The 22,999-nt window shown below is 54.2% G+C and overlaps 18 protein-coding genes across 28 annotated transcripts; 10 read left to right on the top strand and 8 right to left on the bottom strand.

The window, feature by feature from the left end:
* Window positions 1-831: 831 nt before the first annotated feature.
* KVP17_000055 (uncharacterized protein) lies at window positions 832-1,062 on the bottom strand (the record flags this gene model as incomplete). Its single annotated transcript, XM_068515407.1, has 1 exon — window positions 832-1,062. The coding sequence occupies one exon, from the start codon at window positions 1,060-1,062 to the stop codon at window positions 832-834; it is 231 nt and encodes a 76-aa protein (XP_068375582.1).
* A 183-nt stretch (window positions 1,063-1,245) lies between these two features.
* On the bottom strand, window positions 1,246-2,076 carry KVP17_000042 (uncharacterized protein; the record flags this gene model as incomplete). The annotated part of the gene is made up of 1 exon (XM_068515283.1): window positions 1,246-2,076. One exon carries the CDS (start codon window positions 2,074-2,076, stop codon window positions 1,246-1,248), a length of 831 nt encoding a protein of 276 aa, XP_068375563.1.
* A 146-nt stretch (window positions 2,077-2,222) lies between these two features.
* On the top strand, window positions 2,223-4,877 carry KVP17_000045 (uncharacterized protein; the record flags this gene model as incomplete). 2 transcript variants are annotated; one of them, XM_068515337.1, is made up of 2 exons in its annotated part: window positions 2,223-4,461; window positions 4,490-4,548. In XM_068515337.1, the coding sequence occupies 2 exons, from the start codon at window positions 2,223-2,225 to the stop codon at window positions 4,546-4,548; spliced, it is 2,298 nt and encodes a 765-aa protein (XP_068375567.1). The 2 variants fall into 2 exon arrangements, with proteins under 2 accessions (XP_068375567.1, XP_068375568.1); XM_068515338.1 differs by having other exon boundaries at window positions 2,223-4,877.
* Window positions 4,878-5,028: 151 nt separating this feature from the next.
* Window positions 5,029-5,466, bottom strand: KVP17_000047 (uncharacterized protein; the record flags this gene model as incomplete). The annotated part of the gene is made up of 1 exon (XM_068515369.1): window positions 5,029-5,466. The coding sequence occupies one exon, from the start codon at window positions 5,464-5,466 to the stop codon at window positions 5,029-5,031; it is 438 nt and encodes a 145-aa protein (XP_068375570.1).
* Window positions 5,467-5,476: 10 nt separating this feature from the next.
* KVP17_000044 (uncharacterized protein) lies at window positions 5,477-6,859 on the top strand (the record flags this gene model as incomplete). 2 transcript variants are annotated; one of them, XM_068515316.1, is made up of 1 exon in its annotated part: window positions 5,477-6,859. In XM_068515316.1, one exon carries the CDS (start codon window positions 5,477-5,479, stop codon window positions 6,857-6,859), a length of 1,383 nt encoding a protein of 460 aa, XP_068375566.1. The 2 variants fall into 2 exon arrangements, with proteins under 2 accessions (XP_068375566.1, XP_068375565.1); XM_068515315.1 differs by having other exon boundaries at window positions 5,594-6,859.
* Window positions 6,860-6,890: 31 nt separating this feature from the next.
* On the bottom strand, window positions 6,891-7,801 carry KVP17_000052 (uncharacterized protein; the record flags this gene model as incomplete). Of its 2 annotated transcripts, XM_068515386.1 has the most annotated exons (3): window positions 6,891-7,603; window positions 7,631-7,717; window positions 7,783-7,801. In XM_068515386.1, the coding sequence occupies 3 exons, from the start codon at window positions 7,799-7,801 to the stop codon at window positions 6,891-6,893; spliced, it is 819 nt and encodes a 272-aa protein (XP_068375577.1). The 2 variants fall into 2 exon arrangements, with proteins under 2 accessions (XP_068375577.1, XP_068375576.1); XM_068515385.1 differs by lacking the exons at window positions 7,631-7,717; window positions 7,783-7,801 and having other exon boundaries at window positions 6,891-7,508.
* A 214-nt stretch (window positions 7,802-8,015) lies between these two features.
* On the top strand, window positions 8,016-8,441 carry KVP17_000050 (uncharacterized protein; the record flags this gene model as incomplete). The annotated part of the gene is made up of 1 exon (XM_068515380.1): window positions 8,016-8,441. One exon carries the CDS (start codon window positions 8,016-8,018, stop codon window positions 8,439-8,441), a length of 426 nt encoding a protein of 141 aa, XP_068375573.1.
* Window positions 8,442-8,479: 38 nt separating this feature from the next.
* On the top strand, window positions 8,480-9,132 carry KVP17_000054 (uncharacterized protein; the record flags this gene model as incomplete). 2 transcript variants are annotated; one of them, XM_068515398.1, is made up of 3 exons in its annotated part: window positions 8,480-8,514; window positions 8,542-8,933; window positions 8,963-9,132. In XM_068515398.1, the coding sequence occupies 3 exons, from the start codon at window positions 8,480-8,482 to the stop codon at window positions 9,130-9,132; spliced, it is 597 nt and encodes a 198-aa protein (XP_068375580.1). The 2 variants fall into 2 exon arrangements, with proteins under 2 accessions (XP_068375580.1, XP_068375581.1); XM_068515399.1 differs by lacking the exon at window positions 8,480-8,514 and having other exon boundaries at window positions 8,576-9,034.
* An 8-nt stretch (window positions 9,133-9,140) lies between these two features.
* Window positions 9,141-9,788, top strand: KVP17_000041 (uncharacterized protein; the record flags this gene model as incomplete). 2 transcript variants are annotated; one of them, XM_068515273.1, is made up of 1 exon in its annotated part: window positions 9,141-9,788. In XM_068515273.1, the coding sequence occupies one exon, from the start codon at window positions 9,141-9,143 to the stop codon at window positions 9,786-9,788; it is 648 nt and encodes a 215-aa protein (XP_068375561.1). The 2 variants fall into 2 exon arrangements, with proteins under 2 accessions (XP_068375561.1, XP_068375562.1); XM_068515274.1 differs by having other exon boundaries at window positions 9,237-9,788.
* A 61-nt stretch (window positions 9,789-9,849) lies between these two features.
* KVP17_000046 (uncharacterized protein) lies at window positions 9,850-10,899 on the top strand (the record flags this gene model as incomplete). Its single annotated transcript, XM_068515355.1, has 1 exon — window positions 9,850-10,899. The coding sequence occupies one exon, from the start codon at window positions 9,850-9,852 to the stop codon at window positions 10,897-10,899; it is 1,050 nt and encodes a 349-aa protein (XP_068375569.1).
* A 74-nt stretch (window positions 10,900-10,973) lies between these two features.
* On the bottom strand, window positions 10,974-12,017 carry KVP17_000048 (uncharacterized protein; the record flags this gene model as incomplete). Its single annotated transcript, XM_068515376.1, has 1 exon — window positions 10,974-12,017. One exon carries the CDS (start codon window positions 12,015-12,017, stop codon window positions 10,974-10,976), a length of 1,044 nt encoding a protein of 347 aa, XP_068375571.1.
* Window positions 12,018-12,045: 28 nt separating this feature from the next.
* On the top strand, window positions 12,046-13,005 carry KVP17_000053 (uncharacterized protein; the record flags this gene model as incomplete). 2 transcript variants are annotated; one of them, XM_068515393.1, is made up of 1 exon in its annotated part: window positions 12,046-13,005. In XM_068515393.1, the coding sequence occupies one exon, from the start codon at window positions 12,046-12,048 to the stop codon at window positions 13,003-13,005; it is 960 nt and encodes a 319-aa protein (XP_068375578.1). The 2 variants fall into 2 exon arrangements, with proteins under 2 accessions (XP_068375578.1, XP_068375579.1); XM_068515394.1 differs by having other exon boundaries at window positions 12,157-13,005.
* Window positions 13,006-13,065: 60 nt separating this feature from the next.
* KVP17_000051 (uncharacterized protein) lies at window positions 13,066-14,316 on the top strand (the record flags this gene model as incomplete). 2 transcript variants are annotated; one of them, XM_068515381.1, is made up of 1 exon in its annotated part: window positions 13,066-14,316. In XM_068515381.1, one exon carries the CDS (start codon window positions 13,066-13,068, stop codon window positions 14,314-14,316), a length of 1,251 nt encoding a protein of 416 aa, XP_068375574.1. The 2 variants fall into 2 exon arrangements, with proteins under 2 accessions (XP_068375574.1, XP_068375575.1); XM_068515382.1 differs by having other exon boundaries at window positions 13,087-14,316.
* Window positions 14,317-14,386: 70 nt separating this feature from the next.
* KVP17_000057 (uncharacterized protein) lies at window positions 14,387-18,078 on the top strand (the record flags this gene model as incomplete). Of its 2 annotated transcripts, XM_068515443.1 has the most annotated exons (3): window positions 14,387-14,454; window positions 14,480-14,598; window positions 14,627-18,078. In XM_068515443.1, the coding sequence occupies 3 exons, from the start codon at window positions 14,387-14,389 to the stop codon at window positions 18,076-18,078; spliced, it is 3,639 nt and encodes a 1,212-aa protein (XP_068375586.1). The 2 variants fall into 2 exon arrangements, with proteins under 2 accessions (XP_068375586.1, XP_068375587.1); XM_068515444.1 differs by lacking the exons at window positions 14,387-14,454; window positions 14,480-14,598 and having other exon boundaries at window positions 14,665-18,078.
* Window positions 18,079-18,265: 187 nt separating this feature from the next.
* KVP17_000040 (uncharacterized protein) lies at window positions 18,266-19,486 on the top strand (the record flags this gene model as incomplete). The annotated part of the gene is made up of 1 exon (XM_068515261.1): window positions 18,266-19,486. One exon carries the CDS (start codon window positions 18,266-18,268, stop codon window positions 19,484-19,486), a length of 1,221 nt encoding a protein of 406 aa, XP_068375560.1.
* Window positions 19,487-19,516: 30 nt separating this feature from the next.
* On the bottom strand, window positions 19,517-21,118 carry KVP17_000043 (uncharacterized protein; the record flags this gene model as incomplete). Its single annotated transcript, XM_068515293.1, has 1 exon — window positions 19,517-21,118. One exon carries the CDS (start codon window positions 21,116-21,118, stop codon window positions 19,517-19,519), a length of 1,602 nt encoding a protein of 533 aa, XP_068375564.1.
* A 42-nt stretch (window positions 21,119-21,160) lies between these two features.
* KVP17_000049 (uncharacterized protein) lies at window positions 21,161-21,682 on the bottom strand (the record flags this gene model as incomplete). Its single annotated transcript, XM_068515377.1, has 1 exon — window positions 21,161-21,682. The coding sequence occupies one exon, from the start codon at window positions 21,680-21,682 to the stop codon at window positions 21,161-21,163; it is 522 nt and encodes a 173-aa protein (XP_068375572.1).
* Window positions 21,683-21,795: 113 nt separating this feature from the next.
* KVP17_000056 (uncharacterized protein) lies at window positions 21,796-22,999 on the bottom strand (the record flags this gene model as incomplete). 3 transcript variants are annotated; one of them, XM_068515417.1, is made up of 2 exons in its annotated part: window positions 21,796-22,715; window positions 22,772-22,999. In XM_068515417.1, coding segments are annotated over 2 exons (1,148 nt in total), but the record flags the coding sequence as incomplete, so codon positions are not given. The 3 variants fall into 3 exon arrangements, with proteins under 3 accessions (XP_068375583.1, XP_068375585.1, XP_068375584.1); XM_068515419.1 differs by lacking the exon at window positions 22,772-22,999 and having other exon boundaries at window positions 21,796-22,677; XM_068515418.1 differs by lacking the exon at window positions 21,796-22,715 and having other exon boundaries at window positions 22,740-22,991.

Raw genomic sequence — 22,999 nt, 5'->3', positions numbered from 1 at the left:
ATGACATTATACGACGTCCTAATGACGACACTGGTTCAATTATCTGAGAGTTGGGGGCCAGGGCATTCTGGGATGACTTAAAAATGCGTTCGGACTCTGATGACGATTATGGATCGAACTGACGTTAGGGACACGGGAGCCACTCCGATGATGACACTATACGACGTCCTAATGACGACACTGGTTCAATTATCTGAGAGTTGGGCCAGAGCATTCTGGGATGACAGAACTGCGCTCACACGTCTACATGTCATGCATGTGCACGACTTTTTTAAATGTCATACATGTGCATGGCTTTTGTAGATTGACCCCACAACCATACTATGCACCTGGCGAATATTAGCATTTCCGACGACAAGAACTTCATTGCTAAAGGGTCATCGAAAGCGAAGAGTGCCTTCGTTCAACATTACCCAACAGCGCGTCTGCATCCAATCGGGGAGTGCCCCTGGCTTTCAACAGACAACATCCTTCTCGGACCAGTGCCATGAGCTATTCTTGCTTTCGGCATGCGAGGCGTTTGTGCGACTCCAGTTAGGGTCCGGATATTGGGAGGTCGTTGGGTGTGGCTTGGCGCTGCCTTGTCGCCAGTTTCGACCTCGAGAGGCATTCTGGGATGATTTAAAAATGCGTTCAGACTCTGATGACGATTAAGGATCGAACTGACATTAGGGACAAGGGATAAAAGGATGACATAAAAATGCGTTATCCGATACTGATGACGATTAAGGATCGAACTGACATTTAAAATCGTGTCCTTTGTCGGTAGATGCTCTATGTAGCCCGGATCGTAAGACTGTTCATGATAAGCCTGCATCTAGAACTGTGCACCTAGAACTGCACAGTGACTCGCCACGTCGCCCCAGTCTCGTCTCCCTCCAGTCTTACCACCTTTTTAAGCGGAATGGCCCTCTTCATAAACTGCGGGGGCGCTTCCCTTGGCAGCCTCCACCACCAGTCAGTAGCTACGCGTTTAGTACTGAACCCTATGTATTTCAGGTGGACCAACCACCGGTCCACGATTTCTGCTGAGAAGTCGTTCGCTGTCACTGATTTGGCCATGTGTGGAAAGATTGCTGTGTAAGTGCTCACCCTCCCATTTCTTTTGACCACGCCACGACCTTCGGCGGCAAATACCCCACGATTGAATCGCGGTGGCGTCCATCGTTCGTCATGGGGGGGAGGTCGAACGCCTAACGCTACGACCCAGAGCCAAAAAAACCGCCGCATGTTATTAGTCACGCACTAGAACCGATCCTTTCTCTTCTTGCCGGTGTACTTGGTGTCTGGTCTTACGGGCAACCCTAGACGGCGGCGACGCTCTTTCTTCTTCAGAATCCACTCTTTGGTGCCCTGGGCTGGCTTACCTTTCTTGACAGTCTTTGTGCATTTGGCGCGACGACCGACCTCGACTGTGGACTTCTCGTCGGTGAGAGCCTGGGGCATCTGATTATTAACGCCAAAAGGACTGCCGTTCCAAAGACACAGATAGTACTTCTTCGCTCTTGATGAGTTCGGGTAGTCGACAACCAGCCCGCCTTCAAAGCCTGCACGCATGGCTGCACTTAGCAGCACTTCCGTTTGTTCGGCGTGGCTGGGGTAGAACTGCAGGGCAGCCCGCGCACCCGCCGCCAGACACCTGACAAGCCACTGGAAAAAGGTGCAGGCGCGTTTGTAGGGGTCTTCGGTCTTCTTGTTGGACTGGCACAGCCACTGGATCGCTGAAATGGAGACGGCCCCGTCGAAAACTCCTGGTCGGAAGCGCTGCAGCTGGCCCATGTCCCCGTATATGAGGTCGCCGTCCACCTCACGAGCTTGCCCCACTTGCAGCATGGGGGCGCTGATGTCGATGCCCACCCATTCATGACCTCGCTCGCTGATAACGTCCCCGGACAGTCCAGACCCGCAGCCTATGTCTAACACGCAGCAGCTGGCTTCCGGCAGGTAGATGAGGTCCAGGCAGCGATTCGTCAGGTCAGACTGAATCGAGATGGTGTGCTGGTTAGCAGAGTAGGTTGAGGCGACACTCGCGTCATAGTAGAGCTCTGGGGGTCCTTGGAGTTCCGGGCGGGACATAATTCGAGAAATCGGTAGACCTTGTCGCTTTGTTTGGCAGACCTAGTCGCTTTGTTTGGTGTTGGCTTTTTGTTGTGTGGGTGTTTGCATTGGGGCGTGGCTGCTGGGGTCAGCGAGCAGTCAAGAAACTGTGCATTATTGGCGGGATGGCTGCCAATACCGCGAAGAAGACTCCTGGGAAGGCAGGCGACAAGACCACGACTAAAACTCCCATAAAGAAGACTGGACGAGGGAATACGAAAAAGGGTCAGCCGAAGGAGCAAGTTGAGACCAGCGGTGGCCGCAAAGACATCCGTCGTCGACGGTTATCACTGAAGAATGTCTCAAAGGCGAAGAAACCTAAGTCCAAGAAACAGATGGAGGCCATTAAGGGGCTGGCGGACTACGAACGCTTCGCTCGAATTCGAAAAGATTGGAAGAAGGAAGCCGACGCCGCAGAGGCGCTACCCACAGTCTCTAGAGACGGCAAGGTCGCCAGGCGCGACAAGAAGACCCTGACTGAAGAGACCGAGATGACCGAGAAGCAGCTCGAGCGAATAGGCCGCATTGAAGCGTCGGCAACGAAGAAGGAGAAGACGCGGGAGAATATCCGAGACCGGCAGAAAACATCAGTGAAGATCGATGCCGCGATTCGGGCGGCCGTCGAGCCCCTTAACGATGAGCATATGGATCTGGGGGAGTTCTCGCAGTTGCTTGAGCGTACACTGGCTGGCACCGCGCATGAGATCATGAAAAAGCCTGATGCCAGGTTATTCACCTTCGAGGTGTTTTGGTTGGCACTAGGCGCGGTGGAGTCGCGAGTGAGGAGCGTCATGGATATCGAGGTTGACAAGGATGATGTTCAGATGCAGCAGACCAAACAGGACCTGTTGCGGATGCTTAACCGCTTAGCAGAGGCCACTGTTCTCAGTGCCGTTTCAACCATGTGTCAGATTGTGCCTGGTTACCGAGTCGTGGAGGAGGAGTCTGGACACAAGCAGAAGAAGGACATGGTGGCCCTGAAAAGGCACGAATCCGAGATGATGAAGATGTACTCCTCCGTGGTCGTGTGGCTCACCAAGGCCAAGAGCATGCAACGACACCCTTCGTTGGTCGTCCACAGCGCATGTGAGCTCCTGGCAGCCTCTCCGAACTTCAATGAGTCCGAAAGGCTGATGACACACGTAATCAAGATTGCGGGTGGGGCCTTTGACCTCGATGACTGTCTCCGAGAAACTTCCCGCCAGACACTGTTTCGACTAATCGACCAGGACCCCTCATTGCTGGTCGGGTCCTTGGTCGCCAAGAGCATCTACGACCTGTGCTCGCACAAAAGAGCGGATGTAGAGTCTGTGTTGTGTCCGGAGATCCTACACGTGCTCTCCGCCCCGGAGCTTGAACGGAAGAAGCACTCTGCCGAGGTGGAAATGCTCCACCGGCAACTCAGCGAGCGTCAGCTCAAGGGGAAGAAGAAACATGAGCGCCGAGACCTGATGAAAGGCACAGTGGCAGGAGACCTTCAGGTGATTGCCAAACGGCAGGCGGAAATACTGGAGCATATGTTTATGCTCTACGTCCGCGTACTCCACTCCCCGGACAAACATAACCAGGCACTTGTGATGAAGGCCATAGCCGGTGTTGGTGCCCAAGGAGGGCACACGAATGTGAAGCTTGTGGGAGAGTTGTTATCGACGCTGAGAAGGATATACGAGAAGTTCAACCCTACTCCTACAATCGGGTTAGCCTTGATTGAGTCAGCGCTGAAGTTGGCTGCCGACACCATCGACGAAATTATCGTCGATGTCTCGTGGGCGGTGGAAGCCTACCAAACAGTCGGCTGCCAGCTGTTGCCCTACATGTACCGAGGCTTGGTCCCGGAACTCCGGGTCCTCACATCGGCCAACCCTGTCAACCGCCTCAGCCGGCCGCCAGCAGAGCTGCTGGCCAGCGGTGACGCACTACGATTGGGGTTCGAGCGACTGGACGTGGCATCTCGGCGCGCAGGTATCTCTGCAAACTCTGTGCAGCTCGACGCCTCCGTGGCTGACGAGTGCTTCGTTCAGTTTGTCCGCACGACAGTTCTCATGATTAATTCGCCGGCAGTGATTGGCGTGGCCTCCACCTCGGTACACTCGCTTGGCGCTATGTCCAACGTGTTGCGGCTGGTGGAAACTCTAGGGGCTCTGATTCCGCATCTCGACCCCACATTCGCGGATGTCCTCCGCTGTGTGCTGGAGAAGCACGTGTTCAGCAAGTATCCGAAGTCACGAGACTCCCTAGATCCCGAGGGCGCCATTCTCTCCTCGAGGGCAGGCGCCGTCTCGATCTACTGGTCGCTTGACCTGCTTACTTGCAAAGGCGACGACAAGGTTTCTCGAGACCTCATAGACATTCACAAGGCATACAGTGAGACATTACAGGCTCTACAATACAGACGAGCCCGCAGCTATCGAATCGCTGAAGAAACGTGTGCTCCTCAGAAGAACAGCTTAAGTATGCCCCGTGCTGCCGAGCTCTTCATTTTTGTGGCTTTACCTTCCGCTTCACACTGCAGCAGAATTTCGTGTGTTACATCCGCAGACTTTGTCAAGGGGGCGATTGCAGAGGTTAGGTCTGGGCTGGTGGCTTTCTCTGTGTTGGCCGTTACATCGTCACCCACTCGCGAGAAAGGGACCGAGCAAACGGAGCTCGACGTCGGTTGGCTGGCCTGCAAAAGGCTTTATGAGAATCACGTTACGCTGGTAGTGAGATGGAACCTCCTTGTCGACTGCCAGGACGACAGTCTTATTGGGGTCCCTCCCGAGTCGGTCCAATGGACGTAACCACCGTCCGCCTACGCGGTCGCAATCTCCGCGATGGAACGCAGCGACTACCGGAACCCCCCATTCGCTGCAGATTTTCTGCGCTGTCGGGTAGACGTCGCTGGTCCAGGCAACTAGCTCATACGAATGCATAACCTTTTTTAGGAACTCATCAGCCCCGGGTCGTTTGTTCGTCCTCCATCCAGTCAGAGGCTGCGTCTGTCCGCAGAGAGGCTCTCACGTCGTAGACTCGTTGCATCAGGACCTTTTCGGGGTCGAAAACCAGCGTTGGGAGCCCAGGAGGATACTTCAGCTGGTCGTGATCGGGCAGTAAGGGACCGCTTTCAGTCTTCAACAATCGGTCCGCCAATCGTACCATCCTTTCGTAGAAGATCTCGTTTTTAGCCTCCAAGTTGCGGTGGGTTCGTTTCAGGGCATCGGACCATGTGCCGTTGATCTGACGGCGGACTCGGCTGACGTGTAACACTGCAGATGACGCCAGCACCGCCTGAACGAGAAACGACCAAGAGAACTTTCGAGGTTCTTGACGTGTCGAGCTGAAGAAACGGCTGGCTGACGGGGAGCCAGACGCCGCACCGAGAGACGACATCGCTGAACAAATGCAGATTTCTATGGACGACGCTTTCCATTTGCTGTGTCGTGGCACCAATTTCAGCCAAACGTCCAAATCGAGGCACGTTGGCTTCAGCACGCCTTCCCACAAGCGTTCTGGGGAGATGGCTCTGAGCCCGGATGAAGGGCTGCTGCGACCTGCCAAACGCCGAAAGCAGCTGAAGGTTCGTGGTGGTGAGGTGCCCCCGCTGGCGTGCTTCGATGAGATGGAAGGGCTGGGCTATCCGTCGTGGATCCTGAATTCACTGCGGAACGTCTTGTTGTACACTGAGCCCACTGAAATCCAAAAACTGACGTTCTCGAACCTGTGCGAAGCTAAGCACTGCATGGCAACTGCGCCTACTGGGACCGGAAAAACGGTAGCATTCGCAGTACCGTTGTATTTCCAGCTCGAAGAACCAACGAAGGAACAATTTATCCGATCAATCCTTATCTGTCCAACCCGTGAGTTGGCTAGGCAGTGCTTGGAAGTTGTCTGCGTGCTAGGGAAGACCAAAAAGTTCCGTGCGACTCTGATCGAAGCGAAGGACAAGAAGATGGCACAGCCTCATTATTTCCGACTTGATGTGGCGGTCTGCACGCCTGAGCCGATGTGCAGAGTCCTACAGAACCACCCTCACGCACTCTCTCGATGTCGGTTTGTGATCATGGACGAGTGCGACAAGCTCCTCTCGCTCGGATTCACACAGCAGATAGACACGATCCTAGCAGCAGCCACAAGTGAGCACCGGCAAATTTGGATGTTCTCGGCGACCACCACTCACGAGGTGAAGTCGCTGGCAGGGACTGTGCTGCACGCTCCACTGCATCTGGAGGTCGGCAGCGCCCAAGCCGCCAACCGAGACGTGAGCCAACAACTGCTCTTCTGCACTAGGAAGGCGGGGAGGCTGCCCACGCTCCGACAGTTGCTCACAGCAGGGTCCATTGATGTCCCTTGCCTGGTGTTCGTGGAGGAGAAGAAAGACGCGCACGCTTTGTTCAACGAGTTAGTGTTCGACGGCCTACTGGCCGACGTCATCACCTCTTCCCGGTCCAACTCAGAGCGCGATCGGGTCGTCGAGAACTTCCAAGCGGGCAGGATCTGGATTCTAATCTGTACAGATGTGGTGGCACGAGGCATAGACTTCAAGGGCGTCAAGATGGTGGTCAATTGGGACGTGCCCACGACTGTTCAACGATACGTTCACCGAGTCGGGCGCTGCGGTAGAGCAGGCCAGACAGGACGTTCTCTCACTCTTTTCACCATTGAAGACGCCCCTCTGATTCGTACTATCGCGCCTTGCTTGGAGTCCAGTGGCTGCGATGTTCCCAAATGGATTTTCGACCTGAAAAAGCAGAAGAAGCAATCAATACGCAAGAAATTCGTGTGAAGCCTTCTCTACAGAACCTTCAGACAGGAGATCAGTTAGCTGTCTCTGGCATTTTGGTTGCTTTAGCTTCAGTGCGCACGCGACCTAAGAACTGTTGAATGGGCTCCATGGCCACGTATGCCAAGTCGTTGTGGCCCCTGTCTGGAAACAGCTCCAAGGTACAGTCACCACCGACCATCGCGGCGCTCAGGGCCTCAGAATGTGCCACGGGGATTACTTCATCATTCACGCCGTGAATTATCAGCGTTTTGGTGCAGTCTTTGATTTGATGAAGGTGAAGCTCGGTGTTCCACAGATGTCGATGTACTAACAATTGCGCCAGGCCAGCGTAGTCCTTAGCAAGAGAGCGAATAGACTTGTAAGGCGAAACTAGGATAAGACCACCAAACTTATTGTATCCCTTAGGTCCTCTCTGTCGACACCAGGAGGCCAGTTTGGCTGCAGGACCTGTGCCTATAGACCGTCCATACAATACGATGCTATGCGCGTGGTAGCCTCGCTTGACAAGCCAGAAGTAGCAACAGCGTGCCCAGTGGTCAAGTTCGCCGGGGGTAGTGCCATCCGTTTGCGCGACTCCGTAGCCGGGGAACTCCATAGCCATGACGTTCACGTTGGACTGCTTGCTGAGCCACTGCAGTTCCTCCAGCATGTCCCCCAAATCGCAGCTGTTGCCATGGAAATACAGCACGGTAGTGACTGCGGCCTCCACCGCGAACCAGAGCACTGGAATTTGCTTTCCCTGACCTGTCGTCACATAACCAATATACTCACCTTGGGGGCTGTCCAACCAACCGAACGAGTCGTCGTTAATAACTGACGGAATGAAGAGAAGTCTTTCTTGTACAGGGCTCTGATCCGCTGAATACTATGTCCGTGTGGCGAGGCGCTCACTGAGCTGGGCCGTGCTGGAAACATAAAGAAACTGACAACCGAATTGCCCATTGACCCGATGAAATTAGAATTTCAGCGGCATTATGGTTCAAAGCGTATCGCAGCGCAGCTAATGTTCATATAAGGCGCGATGTGCGGTCGCTGTTTGGGCCACGAGGCCCCAAGCCCGTAGTACAATGACGGTGAGCCCACTCTGAGTATGGTCTTTCTGGAGTTCATCTTTGCGCAATTATCACGAAAAGATATGAAGTCCAGAGTGTCTGCGATGCTGGTGGCGGGGGTGGCCTGGAACATTCGGGGATTCCCTCCAGCAGACTCAATTTGGGCGTTGCAGGAGGTGACAACGAATGCAGCTGAGACGACTTCCAACACCACAGTGACAGGAGCAACTACAACAGAAACCTCAGCGGAAGCGACAACTGGCACAATCACTTCTGCGTCTGCCACTACCACGGGTGCAATCTCCACAACTGCTGCTACTACTACTGCTGCTACTACTACTGCTGCTACTACTGCTGCTACTACTGCTGCTACTACTACTGCTACTACTACTCCTGCTTCGGAACCCGAGGTGTTGGTGTCTCGATGGAGCACTGAGTTGCCTCCTGGTGTGAACAAGCAGATCATAGTGTATGCGCCTGGACAAAAGTGCGTGAAGATTCTCTTCCGAGACAAAGAGGTGTGTATCTGACAAATCAACGATACTTTTGTGGAAGGTGCCCACCTTTTATGCTTGCCTTTCTACTACTGACAGCATTTGCTGAGTGAGGGGCGAAGAAATGACAACGCAGCAGGTTCGGTTGGTTCGGGGATGACACCAAAGACATGCGTTTCGTACCAGCAAAAGTCAAGCCCCTGTTCACAGCAAAAGCGGAGGACTACGACTGGTTCAGGTGGCGACCTGCTCGGCCTGCCGTGCCAGCAACGCAGTCATCCAGTTGGACGGCTGCCATGTCGGAGACGGAGGCCCCATACTCGGAGGCCTTTTACTCGGCAGACACCTCCGCCAACCCTGAGGCGGACAACTTGGAAGGGTCGACTGAGCCAACAACCTCAGATTCCACTGACAACTCAACAAGCGAAACCCCCGAGGTCCCGCAAGTGGTAGCGAGTGTCGTTCACGTCGAGGCCTCTAAGGTCATTGTCAACGAGGTCACAGGTGCCTCCCCAGCCAGTTCCAAGAGTGAGAAAGCCGCCCTCATTTTCACACAGCGCATTTGTTATCCATCCACACGTCGCTATTCGCGTCGCAACTCCCCTCAGGGGTCGAGCGAGTGTATGTAATCAAGCCACCGAGAGGACCTACTGTAAAGGTGTTTGTACATCACTCGCGAAAACCCCGATTGCGGGGCGGCTGGGAAACTAATAAACTAAAAGATTAACTTGAACAATGTTCAGCCTTTGGATTACGGTCGTATTGGGCGTTCTAGCTTGGGATCACGAGGGGGCCGCTCATTGGCTGGAAAGGTACCCTCACTGTGCCGGTATGGAGCAAAGTCCCGTAGATCTGGTGAAATTACATCCCCGCCTGGTGGAAATTGAGCGACCAGAGGTTGTTGGCGGCAAGAGCCTCGAGCGAGACAGCGGGCACGGGCTTCAGGTCGTTGTACTCAGTGACCGCGTGTTGAAGTTAGATGGCAAAGTCTACCATCTACAGCAGTACCACTACCACACGCCAAGTGAAAATGTAGAGGACGGGGTACACTCTTGCATGGAGGTTCATTACGTGTATCAGGCAGCCGATGGGTCTGTTGTCGTGCTGGCGGTTCTCATCGACGAGGGGGAGAACCAACCGCTAGAGGAGATGTTCGCCATTTTGCCAGTGGGCGATAAGACTGTTCAGCATGACACCACCGTCAGTCTCATTCCTGAGTCTGGGACGTTCCGTCGATTCGTTGGGTCCTTAACGACTCCGCCATGCACTGAGGGCGTCACCTGGCTTGTAGCAGAGGAACACGCCAGGGCTCCAGAGGCTCTAATTCAAAAGATAAAGCAAACCTATGGCGAGAACAATAGGCCCGTACAGCGGGAACATTAATTAGACTACGTCGATGGTGCTGACTGGTTAGCTTTTAATAGTAAGAAATACGAAATTGCGGATGTCCACAGGTCTGCGTGAAATTGTAGCCGGACTAGAACAAATAAGAAGAGGACTCGCGACGCTGTCTATGGAGGGCAACGAGGATCAGTCCGCAGGTTGGTTGCGCCAGACCTTGGAGTCGCTTCTGATGTATGACCCTTGCGAATGGCTGGACAGCGAAGACGACTTAGGACGACGCCTTCGGTCTTCCAGCAAGGAGCAGACTCCGAACGACGAGAGGTTCCGCTTCGAAGTCGTGCTGGACAGCCCGCCACCAATGCTGCAGCTGCCCGCGTTCGTGCCTCGAGATGGTGCCTGTGATACATTCGACATGAGCGCCAGCTTCCCAAATCCCAGCGCGTTACCTGTCGGTCTAATGAACGCGGAGATCGTCGATAGGGATGGAGCATCAACAAGCGAGGCGACGCCTGCAGATCAGCCGCGCGCTCTGAGGAGACGTGTTACCAACGCCTCTCTCCATGACTGGACGCCTCGTGTTCTGTCGAACAGCAGCGACCGCCATGTCACGAAGGACAGCAGTCAGAGCTCCGTCGCGACCGAGTTAAAGACGGCACCCATGCTGGAGTACGACCCGAAGGGCGTTAGGTTTGATGGATCCGTGTGCCGAGTGAACCTGAAGCACTTCCGGAGCTTGAGTACGCAGTCATCTTTCAACTGCCTTCCGACCACCACCATTTCACGCAGCGCATCTCTTGTCGCCCGATCCAATCCCGTGTCAGGTCCAATGGTGACGAGTACGACACCTGTGAATGATACGCGGATTCCCACCTTCGGCCCGCCCCTACTAAAATCGAGTTCCGTAGTGCAGCTCGACCGCCAAAGCAGCCTGAGTCGCAACTACACCCATCACCGTGTGGTTCGTATGGACGACAGCATCCCATCAGCTGCCCCCCCTCGACTGCTCACCAGCAACATAACGACGGCGCCGGTCGTCGTGTCTAGCGACGTCCAGCGTCGTATGGCTGGCCCGACCAAGCCGAGGCCCTACATCGGCCCGTTTACCAGTGCACAAAGACCATTTACTGTGCCGCATGCTCAATGGCACTAGTTCTATTTGAAATATTCGTTAACATCAACGATTTCGTGTTCTCTGTAAGATCTTAGTCTTTGTTTTCTCGTGTATCATAGTCTTCGTCGCGGCGGACTCAGGGCGTAGACGCCATCAAAGCCAGAAAAGTTGCTGGGCGCTGCGCTGAAAGTCGGAGGAGAGCGGGACGACGCATACGACGGCGATATATATGAGCGATTCTCGTGCCGGCTCCTTGAGGGCCGATCCGAGCTTGTAGGTCGAGCGACACGGGACAGGTCCAATCTTGGTATGTGCCGGCCTCGATTGACTATGGTGATCCGAGGCATAGGATGACCAGGCAGCTCCTTCGAGGTCTTCGGCAGGCCGAGGGTCACTGGGGCAAAGTCAGTTGGCAGCACCGGCCGCTCCGTTGGGGTCATGTCCACGGAAGATATCTCTTCCCAGTCGCTGTCGTTCTCCACTGGCTGCAACACCCTCTCAGGGGGCAGGGACAACAAATCGAGCGACTGGGCGGTGGGTCGGCGGTCACTGATCATCTCGTTGAAGACGCCATGATGCCTAAAGCTCCTGCCCCAGTAGGGCTCATCCTCCAGTGGAACCTCAGTCCGCTTGTGTCTGCCCACATTAAGCAGCGACTTCACGTTCATGTGCCGCAGTCGGGAGAAGAGTGACACGCTAAGCCCAAAAACGCCATCGAGCATTCCTGAGGTCATACCGCCAAGCCACTCTAAGTGGTCATTCTCGTCGGGTCGAGGGCTAAGCGAGTATTTCCGTGCTCGAGCAGGTGGTCGGTAAGTTTCCTTACCATGGTATATCATCCTATCATAGTCCACCAGTCTGGACGCAACACGCGGTGGCTGTGACGGGGACTCATGCGATGGAGACGTGTACGTGCCGAGTTCTGGAACGTTCTCGTCCGAGCAGCCCGTGATCAGCGTGCCCACAGCTGGAGAGAAGTCCTCTTCCGCCTTAACGTTTGATTTCGTCGAAAATGCTCCAGCTGTGGCTTGACGTGACCACATATCTGAAGGCGACGTCTTCACCACCCGTTCAACCGTTAAACAGCTCGTGTCACGGGCGACCTTCGTGGCTGTAATATTCCGCAGGCGTCTCCAGACCAGCCGACCGCGTGCCATTGAGTAACAACAGAAATTAGCCGGATTTATGCCACGTGCTGGATGGAAGTTCGTTGTGACCCTCATTGTGGCCGTGGGTATCGTCTTACACATTAGCCGAACCAGGCACAAGGTCTCTGTCGAAGCTGCGATTTTGCAGATGCCCACCTTCCAACCGCCCCAACGAGTACCGCATCCAACGTTATTGTTTGGAGCGACTAACATCTGTCGGAATATTAAGGACGTCCCAATCATTTTCGCCGTTCTCTCAAGGATAGACGACGTTGCCGAGCGTGACTTCCTGCGGGCCCACTGGGACGAGTATATGGGAGGGCGGGAGATCCCCCGAGTATTTGTATTAGGCACCTCCGAGGATCCACAGAGTATGGAACACATACGGAAGGAGTTCGCCGAGCACGGAGACCTCGTCGTCTCGGACTTCCTTGACACCTATAACAACCTGTCATTGAAAACGCTGAGCGCTCTGCACTTCGTCTCAGCTAACTGTCACCAGGCTCCTGCCATGCTTAAAGTGGATTTGGACGTCTTAGTTCACGTCCCTCGCCTCCTGCACCTGCTCAACAGTGTCGACTTGTCGGAGGCAGTCATCCTGGGGCGCGTCTGGGAAAGGTCTGCGGTGCGTCGGAACCCAGAGGACCGCAACAGCGAGTATTCATGGCCGTTCGACGTGTACCCGCCCTACCCGTCAGGCCCCTGCTATGTGGTGTCGATGCCAGCAATTGACAAGCTGCTGGATCTGAAGCTGGGGTTCCCTCTTTGGCTGAACGAGGACATGAATACCGGATTCATGTCCCTCCACGCCGGCGTGCGGTTGGTGAATCACTTCGCTTTATTTGCAGCTGACAAATCCGGTGTCAGCTTTGGTGCATGCGACGGTGGAGTCGTGTCTATGCACAAGAGATTCGATTTGTCTGAGGCCAGTAACCGGAAGTTGCTTCGTGAATGGGGTTCGTGCTCATTGATATTGGAATCGCCCCGACTTCGATGAAATAGTGCATAGTATTCACACTCATGGCATAAATCCTAAAATCACAGTTTTCGGCGTCAGATGTTTTACTTTGGAGATGGCATGGGGGGAGAGTTTCCTGGTATGGGTGGTGGTGCCCCTCGTGGAAACGTAGACAATAGCAAGTTCTACAACGTGCTGGGCGTCGAGAAGACCTGCAACGAGTCTGAAATCAAGAAGGCGTACAGAAAGCTGGCTATTCGACATCACCCCGACAAGGGAGGCGATCCTGAGAAGTTCAAGGAGATATCGCGCGCCTATGAGGTCCTTTCGGATCAGGAGAAGCGAGATCGCTACGACAGGTTCGGTGAGGATGGAATCGAGGAAGGCGGTGGCTCCTCCGCTCAGGACATCTTCTCCATGTTTTTCGGTGGAGGGGATCGCGGCGGTCGTCAGAGGGGACCTCCGAAGGGCGACGAGGTCGTGTCCCAGGTGAAGGTCACTCTGGAGCAGGCCTATAACGGTTGCATTCGAAAACTCGCCATCAACAAGGATGTTCTCTGCAGCAAGTGTGACGGGCATGGAGGCCCTGCTGAGAAGTTCACAACTTGCAACGTATGCAATGGAACTGGAACACGCACCATCATTCAAAGGATGGGTCCCATGGTTCAGCACATGACGTCTCCGTGCGGTGCCTGCAAAGCTGAAGGAAAAACGTTACCTACCCAGCATCGCTGCAAGGCCTGCAGAGGCGAGGGGACCACAAAAGAGCGCAAGATATTAGAGGTGCACATTCCGAAGGGCTGTCCCAACAAAGAGAAGGTGGTCTTCAACGAGGAGGCGGACCAGAAGCTGAACACGATCCCTGGCGACGTCATCTTCGTGATCGACATACAACAGCACTCTGAGTTTACGCGTGTAAGGGACAACCTCATCATGAGCAAGGAGATCTGCGTCCGCGACGCCCTATGTGGATTCAAGTACGTATTGAAGCACCTCGACGGCCGTAAGCTGCTGATAAATGGACCCTCAGACACCACTGTGTCTCCCGACCAATTCCTATGCGTTGCCAACGAAGGCATGCCGAGCAAAGCCAACCCCTTCGTCAGAGGCGACCTCTATATAAAGTTCGTGGTCGTTATGCCTCGATCAATTCCACCAGCGGCCATCAAGGAGCTTCACCGAATTTTGCCTGGACCTGCGCCACTATCTATCGATGAGAACGATCCAGACTTGGAAATCTGTCACTTGATGGAGAAGGAGATGAATCAAGACCCCCATGGACGACCCTCCTACGAGGAAGATGAAGAGCGCGGCCACCCTCAGCAAGGCGTACAGTGCAGTCAGCAGTAATCAGTTGAACTCCGCGACGTTTACGAATCGCTTAGTCGTTTTCTGTGGTTGGGGTGCATATTCCAAATTCATGGCTGAAGAGGCCATCAAAGTTGTTATAAGGCAGAGGCCGCTTTTCAGGAGGGAGGTGCGTTTAGTGTCTGCTGGGCAGTTAGTTAGACAGAGGAGATGAAATCGCGTGGAAGCTATCTGAGGACGGGGTGCTAGATCTACTGATAACACCGCCACCGAGCATTAATCTGAAGAAGCAGTACTACTTTGACAACTGCTACGACCAACAACGTGAGTAGCCAGCTGGTGCTGAATGCAGACGACAATGCCGACGTTTTCGAGAAGGTCGTGGACCCCATGGTGCTAGATGTCACGAAAGGGATCAATGTGTGTCTCCTGGCGTACGGTCAAACTGGGTGCGGTAAGACCCATACGATTATGGGGAGACCGGGTGATTTGGGCATGCTTCCTCGATCGATGGCCTCGTTGTTCAGATATATCTCCGACATTCGCAATTCTAGCGAGTCGGCGGAGTGTGTACTTTTGATTTCCTATGTAGAGATATATCTGGATCGAGTGATGGATCTACTCCAGGAAGGAAAAACACCCAACAGTCCCAAAGAAGACTTGTCCATCAAGGAGGATGCGCAGGGGAACTTCTACGTTCAAAATTTGAAGACAGTGGCTGTTGCGTCGGTAGAAGAGTGTATGCAACACATTGAAGTCGCTGAGTCTCGTCGACATTTTGCGGCAACCAATTTCAACGAGACAAGCTCAAGGTCTCATGTGGTGTTCTCAGCCGTGGTGGAGACCGCCCTAGAAGTGGATGGCCTCAACATCAGCACTAAGGGAGAGCTGCTACTCGTTGACCTCGCAGGCAACGAGCGAGTCTCGGCGGCGGCCAGTGGCGTCGCTGGGGCCAAGGAACGCCTGGCTGAGGGCCAGGCGATAAACAAGTCGCTCTTCCTGTTGTCAGAGGTCATATCTAAGCTGGCAAAGCGGCAGGGAATGTCTGGCGCGGAGGCGAAAAAGTTGTTCGTTCCATGGAGGGATTCATCCCTGACCAGAGTAATCAAGCGCGGTCTGGCAGGTAATAGCAGGGCGTGCGTTATCTGCGCGCTTCATCCGTCCACTCAATCGTTGGAAATCAGCCTCTCTACTCTTCGTTTTGCCGAAAAGTGTAAGACCATCAAGAAGAAGGTGACAACAAACTTTGTGTCACCGGAGCAGAGCCTCATTGCCGAGCAGAAGAGTCGAATTTCGCTGCTGCAGAATGCGCTGGAGGCGATACAACAAAAGACAGGAGTGGATGTTGGAAGCGTCTCAACTTCAGTTTCAGAGCCCTCGGTCCCTGACGAGCTCAAGACGGAGCTCGCTTCCACCGAAAAGACGGTAGCAGATATGGAGTCCCTGTTGAAGACGAGGCTCGCCGAGGCCTCGAAGGTCATGATTAAATCTCAACGCGCATCCAGCGAGTCGTCAACGTATTCGGAGGAGTCGTTCGAAGAGGTGGTCGATCTGAAAGTGGCCAACATCGACGTTGTTGAGGAGTCCGTCGTTGAGGAGTCCGTCGTTGCGGAGTCCGTCGTTGCGGAGTCCGTCGTTGAGGAGTCCGTCATTCCTCCTCTCGATACGAATCCACCTCCCATCAAAATTCGCCGGTCTGTGGAGTTCCAGGAGTCGCCAGCGGAGTCCAGGGAGCTACCCGACAGCCAGTACGTTCTGGAGATCACGGCCCCAAGAGAGTCGTCCCGATCTCTGTCCTCCGGTAAGTCGAGGTCTGCATCTGGGAAATCACGATCTGCATCTGTAGGCAGATCTAAGATCCTCGCGCAAACCTCGCGAGGCAAGAAGTCTCGCCGCAAAAGTGACCGCCTTACTCGCGTGTCTAGCGACGTAGAAGACGCCATTCGCCGAAAGAGCCGCGAACATACGGGTCGCCGAACCACCGTGGTGCTCTCTCTGCAGGCGATGGAGAAGGGGCAGCTCATGCAATTTTTGTCCAAGCCTGACGAGGACCCAGAGGAGGTCAGCATTGCCAAGCGACTCGACTTGCTGCGGCCAGCACCTCCTAAGTCCGACGGCCTTCTCGCCAACGAGGAGCTCTCACGCCGTCTGCGAATGCAGATTAGTCGTACTCGCCGAGACATCCTAGAGCTTAAGAGGGAGACCTTGGACAGCAGCAACCGCTGCGCGGTCGCCCGGATGCTCAACGCCCGCCTGGGATTGGACCCTTCCGACCGCGCTGACCGGCCAGCACGGCTGGAGTTTGCGGATCTAGAGTGCTCCAATCGGTCGGCTATCGATGTACTCGAGTGGGAAACCGTGCCATACAGAGTGTGTTCTCCAGTTCTGCTCTCGGTAATAGGGGCAGTGCTGAGTCAGGCTGCATTGCGAACCACAGGTACCCACGAATCTCCCTTCGATGAGGCGCGTCGTCTAGCAGTGGCATCAGTCGAACAAGGTCACTTTGATTCAGTTTGTTTGGCTCTACCAATAGACGATCTAATGCTGTATGCGTTACGAGATGAGGTATCCAGTATCAAGAGCTTTCTGTTCGAGTCCCGGCCCCGACTGCACCACGACCTTCGACGAGTGTCAGAATCCCTCAAACGCACCCCTGGTCTTATCTCGGCCCTCCAAGCCACCCTGAAGTCCGTGTATCAACTCTTTCGCGATGTGACCGAGCATTTGGAGAAGTGTAAGATGTTTCTTGACGTAGAGATCGTCAGCTCGATGGCCAGTCGCATCAATGCGGACCTGAGGCGACTGAACAGGGCTATGAATTCATGCCAAGTACTGAAATCCAAAATAGAACGAGAACGACAAAATAAGGTTCTGTATTCCGAAGTTCCAGAGATACCACTGATTGAAATCCGCCCTGAGAACGACGTGATTAACTGGAGAGAGCAACTGAAGGGATTCTACCTTGACCGACAGCGAGCGATGCTCCAACAGTCGATTTCCGTTGCAGAGCAGCGAGACCGAGAGGCAACTGAGATGTTGACGGCCAAGCAAGAGCAGGAGTCTGCTGTCTTGAGGGCTAACAGGTGGCTGGCGCAGCAGCTGGCCCAAGTCGGAGGACGCACAGAGGATCTGCACACGAAGCGGGCTGAGATGGAGGCGCGCGTCTCGGAAGGGACCCTTCGACATGAGTTCCTTACGACACGGATAAAGTTTAAACGTCAAGAGCTGGAATTGAAATTCATCGGATTAGAAGAGCGGAGGAGTCTTCGAGTCGAGAGACAGGCAGAAATCTACAAACAAGTGGAAGAAATTGCGATAGGCAGGGCCAGAACGGAGCTGGAGCTTACTGAAGACGAGATCCAAGCAGTCGTTGGCAGCTTCGAGTTGGAGTTGGACAAGCCGAAAAAGAAAAAGAAGAAGAAGCAACATGTTGAAGACGAGAGCAGCTTTGAGCCCGAATCCGAGCTGAAAAAGGAGCTGGAGCCAGACAAGCCGAAAATGAAAAAGAAGAAGCGACGTGCTGAAGACGAGAGCAGCTTTGAGCCTGAATCCGAGCTGAAGAAGAAGGAACTGGAGCCAGACAAGCCGAAAAAGAAAAAGAAGAAGCGACGTGCTGAAGACGAGAGTAGCTTCGAGCCTGAATCCGAGCTGAAGAAGAAGGAACTGGAGCCAGACAAGCCGAAAAAGAAAAAGAAGAAGCGACGTGCTGAAGACGAGAGCAGCTTTGAGCCTGAATCCGAGCTGAAGAAGAAGGAACTGGAGCCAGACAAACCAAAAAAGAAAATGAAAGAGCTGCAAGAATGAGCGCCTTACTCGCAGAGCTCCATCCCCCAAGAGCAACATTCAAACTAGCCTTTACAGATCCCTTCGTCAACGCATTGCCAGGCCGCCGTGGTCGTTGGGAGTGAAGGTCTTTGGATGTCTCCCTCGTTCATTGCCAAGTCGATGTGCGAAACCCCGCAACCAGACTCAAACCCGTGACTTAATTTTAATGGTTAGAACCCGAGAGCCACGTAAACGAGCTGTGAGTCAGACGAGTCTTCGGTCGTCGCAAGTGTCCGGCGACGGCTTGGGGAGCGCTGTGGACCAACCGGCCCCGGTCATGCCCCGCTGGTACTCGGGCGCCAAGAAAGCTGCGGTACGGAAGCGCACACAACCTGGTCAAGACAAAGGCTTGCAGGCTAGGTCCGTAATAGAGAGCACAGTAAAGGTACCGGGAGGACTAGCAGACCTGCTCAGCATGGCGCCTCGACGAAGTCAGGAGGAGGAGGAGCGGAAATCTGGAAGAGCACCGGAATCAAATGTTGCAGAATCCGCACAGAGTCAAGAAAATAACGCGCAACGGCGTCGTAAACCGGCGAAACAGAAGGCGAAGAACGACATCATAGAAGTGAAGTCGACTTTCGAAGAGAGAAACCAGGCAGCCATCAAAAAAAGACTACAGCGGGTGGATGATCAGTGGAGGAAACACGACGATAACAAGCTCCTGCAGAGTGTGGGAGTTCCGGGAGACGAGGAGGACGTTGAATTCTGGGGTCGCGTGGCGGAGAAGGTCTGTCGTAAAACAGCTGAGCAGTGCGAAAGGCGTTACTGGCACCTGCAGCAAGAAATGGCTCGTTCAGCTCCAAAAAAACCGGCACCCAAGGTTTCAAAGGTGCCGCATAAGGGGACAACTCGACATTGGAAGCTGACGAACGCGATCAGACAGACTGCATTCGAGTCGCAGGATATAGCGAGGCCAACACAAGAGTCTCAGCCCTCGCAGAGGTCTTCCATTGCGTGGACTCCTCGACAGCATGAGGCGATGATTAACATTCACACTGGGCTCACTCCGGTGAGCTCCGCCACGCCAACAGCCGCTCTGGAGGAGATCGCCATGGAGGACGACGATATGAACGCTGCCATTCGCGATTTAAAGGCTGTGGAGACCTATGTAGACAGAGATCAAGACAAGTTCATACAGCAACACAAACAGCCAAAGAAACGCTCAAGGAAGCCAAAAAACGAGGCTTTCGATGATCCTTCGAGGGCCTTGTCGAAACTGGTGACAGCCAAGGAGGACGCCGGAACGCGACACCGGTTGGAAGCTGAGCTGGTGGACGCCCGCTGGGAGTTGGAGAACGCGCAGACCGCTGAAGAGCGAACATTAGCCAGCGAACGCGTTTTGGAGGTCGAGGAGCAGTTGAATGGCGACGGCAGCTACAGCGACTAGACTCGAGGCGGAAAACGATTGCGACGACACTTACAGCAGCGATTGAAGGCTGGGCGCAGGCACGTAGTCGTTAACTGGTAGCACGCCAACGAGCTTCGGTGGTCTAACGAGCGCCTCGAAGGCCACAAAGTCCAAGCTATCCACGTTACCTAGGCCAGCCTCCTTCAGGACCTTGGTCATCTCAAACCTCGAACCGTCACCATGAGTTGTAAGAAGCCTTAAATCACTTAAGGCTAGTTGTTTTTGGCGGTTTGTTAACTTCTGGAATGCAAGGGAAACGTTAGTCTGCGTGATTGGCAGCCTATCGCTGCCTAGCTGCGATGCGAGAAAATCAACCCAAGAGATTTTCCCTTCCTTCAGAGAGTCTAAGTTGGCGAACACCGAGTCGACCGGTACCAGTCCAAAGTACCGTTCGACAAAAGTCGCGAAAGATGCTTTCGTAATACACGAAGATCCATCAAGATCAAATCCGACGTAGTAAAGTCCCAATGGTTGTGATTGTAATGGGGGGATGTCATATGCCAGACACAGAAGCGCAGCTCGTTGTAGCAGCGGTGCACGTCCGAAGTTCCAAAGCCGCTGAATCATATCGCGGGCCACGACCTCTCCATCCGAGATCTCGCGCACTGCATATGCCCGGGTCAGCCAAGAGTGGTTCAAGGCGTCCAGAGCGGAAAGGCGGTTGTCTGGTCGAAGCTCTAGACAGCACCGAATGAGGTCTTTGGCGCGATCAGATACGGTGCTCCAGCGGGGACCGTTCAGAGAATAGTTACCAGCCAGAACTCGAGCCATAACTTCGTCTTCGGTACCATAAAAAGGAGGGTACCCCACCAGCATGTAGTACAATATCACACCGAATGACCAAATGTCCACAGCGTTCGTATAGGAGCCTTTCAGAACCTCAGGGCTGACGAAGCACAACGATCCACAAGTGGCTTCCATCGGCCGACTTCGACGCGCATCCCATACCTTCGCATAACCAAAGTCCAACAACTTCAAGACGCTATCAGGAGATTTGGTTTGGAAGACAATGTTCTCGGGTTTCAGATCTCGGTGAACGATCGAATGGTTGTGCAGGTAGAGAAGGCCGCTTAAAATCTGTTGAGACAGCACTCTAGCCTCAGACTCCTGCAGACAGATACGACTTGCGATCCTGTCGTAGAGTTCACCTCCAGAGCAAAATTCCGTGACCATGTGCACATGAGCAGCATCCTCCCATACCTCGTGCAGTTTGGCAATGTTGGGGTGCTCAAGACGCAGGTGGATCTGCGCCTCGTTTCGTAGCATGGCCAGAGCCTCCTTCTTGCAGTTAATCTTCGGAAACGATTTAACGCAAACCTTCTGGCCTGTATAGTGCACCACCGCGACCTTTACGGGTCCGGAGCGTCCGCTGCCAATGCTACCCTCCAGTACATCGTACTTGGAGAGGATGGAGCCATGCTGAATCTTCGTCTTCGTCAAACACGCAACGCCGTCCAGCATTAGAGGCTCAGGCGCTTCGCAGTCCTCGCGGTCCGCAGCACGCGACAACGGTGCTGGGTTTCGCACCACAATGCCTTTGATTTGAGCGGGTGTTGCCTCCTGCACCTCACTGCCGGTGACCGCCTCTCTTTTGGAGCAGCGGCTGCCCATTTTATTTGAGGCATTTACTTGTCATCACTCATTCATTCATTGTTACAACTCAGGTTCCGATCGTGGTACTGCGTTACTTTGAGGGATAAGGCCTGGGGTTGCCGGGACGGGAGACGGGACGGCCGGGGCGTCGCTCTGCTGGGGCGGGGTTGGTGCCACCGATTCCTCAGCGGCCTTTGCTGGATTAGAGTCTTCAGGTGCCTTCACTTCGTCAGCAGGTGCTTCCTCTGCTGCGACGTCTTTTTGTGCCTCATCTGGAGTGCTCTCCTCTGCCTTCACTTCGTCAGCAGGTGCTTCCTCTGCTGCGACGTCTTTTTGTGCCTCATCTGGAGTGCTCTCAGAGGACTCTTCAACAGGAGGATCCGACTCAACCTTCACCGGGGCGTCGTTTCCGTGGTTGTCTTCCGATGGACTGGATGGTCCCTGTTCCAGGTCTGATATGAGGGGTGCTGCCTCTCCTCGCCGCTTCTTTTTGTAGATGCTGAAGCCGACGAAGCCGACGACCCCCAAAAACAGCGCCAATGAAATTGCAAAGACAACAATCCAAAACAGATTCCAGTTCATGGCGAATCTGCAGCTGCACACAACAACATCAACACCTAAAATGCACCACTAAGCTTGACCTTGGACCCCTATAAATAATGCATCACAATTCTGAGCTCGATTCGTAGTGAAGTCTACGCTGCGGCGCTCATCTTCGTGTACAGCAGGTTGTCTCGGGGCAGTTCCATGGTGGCCATTCCTCCGAACGTGTAATAGATCAGCACTGTGAGCGCCAAGGCCGTCATCACCCTAATATTCCAGGAGAAACGATCGGCGTCGGAGACATCAGTTACCGCTGCGGGAGCGGGTCGCTGGTTCAGTGCCTGCACCGCCGTGAGCTGAGGGGCCGGCGCGTTAGGGAGAACTGCCTGAAGCCGCCGAACAGCGGCCGATTCGAAGTCGCCTTCAGTGGTGACAGCCTCCGTAGGCATCAGCTTGTAGTAGAGATCAAACCCTTCCGTCATTGGGGCCTTGGTGAGCATCTTCTCATCTAGACGCACTACAAGGTGATGTGCGTCTGGCTGTGTCTCCCTGAGAAACCTCTCAGTCTTCTTGAGAATATCCTGTGCTGCAGCCTTGGCTTCCTCTTCTAGTCCTTCGCGAAGATAACACTGAACTGCCGCCAGCGGCGAGTAGACCGCTACGAACGGTGTCACACGACTAATCGCTTGAATTGCTCCACGGCGCTGCATCAGAAGTACCTCCTGGGCCAGGGTAGCATCGCAGTCGACAACTGACAGCTGCCTCATGGAGCTTACCACACGCTCCATGGATGCGTCCACCAGTTTTCCGACCAAGCACTCGAAGTTCTCGCATTCAGTCGTTAACGGAATGCCCTCCAGCTCTGTCAGGGGGTGAACGAAGGATACCACCTGACTGCTGCCAACCCCGCCGTCGAAAATGGACGACGAGTTGGTCACTACATCCTGCCAACTGGCCTCTCGAGTCAGAAAGCTTCGCTCAGAAGAGAGAAGAAGACCGCCGTGGGCGATAGTAAGCAGGAACCACCGTAGCATTGAGAAAATGCAATTTCCGCCATCCCACGCCGGTACCGCTATCATATTGAGCTCCAACGAGTTCAAAGTGACTCAGGCTGAAAGTCACCCCTACACACGGCATTGAGGGTCTCTGCCTCGATTAACAAAAAGTACTTCATAGTCTTGACCTTCAGCTCCATAGTGGCTGGCTCGTCGCACATGAACATGCACTTTGGATGCATCTGAAGGGCGGTGATAGTCCACATGTGGTTCACGGCGCCCTCAATGCCCTTGCGTAGGGCTTCAGCCTTGCCGAGGCCAGTTACTAGGATCAGGATCTCCTTCGCATCCATAAGCGTGC

Source organism: the organism of the source record quoted next (assembly GCF_019968985.1).
Source record: "MAG: Porospora cf. gigantea B chromosome Unknown PgB_NODE_307_length_22999_cov_114.717, whole genome shotgun sequence".
Lineage (NCBI taxonomy): Eukaryota > Apicomplexa > Conoidasida > Eugregarinorida > Porosporidae > Porospora > Porospora cf. gigantea B.
The sequence above is the reverse complement of the archived record's forward strand: the minus strand, read 5'-3'. Positions and strand labels throughout refer to the sequence as shown.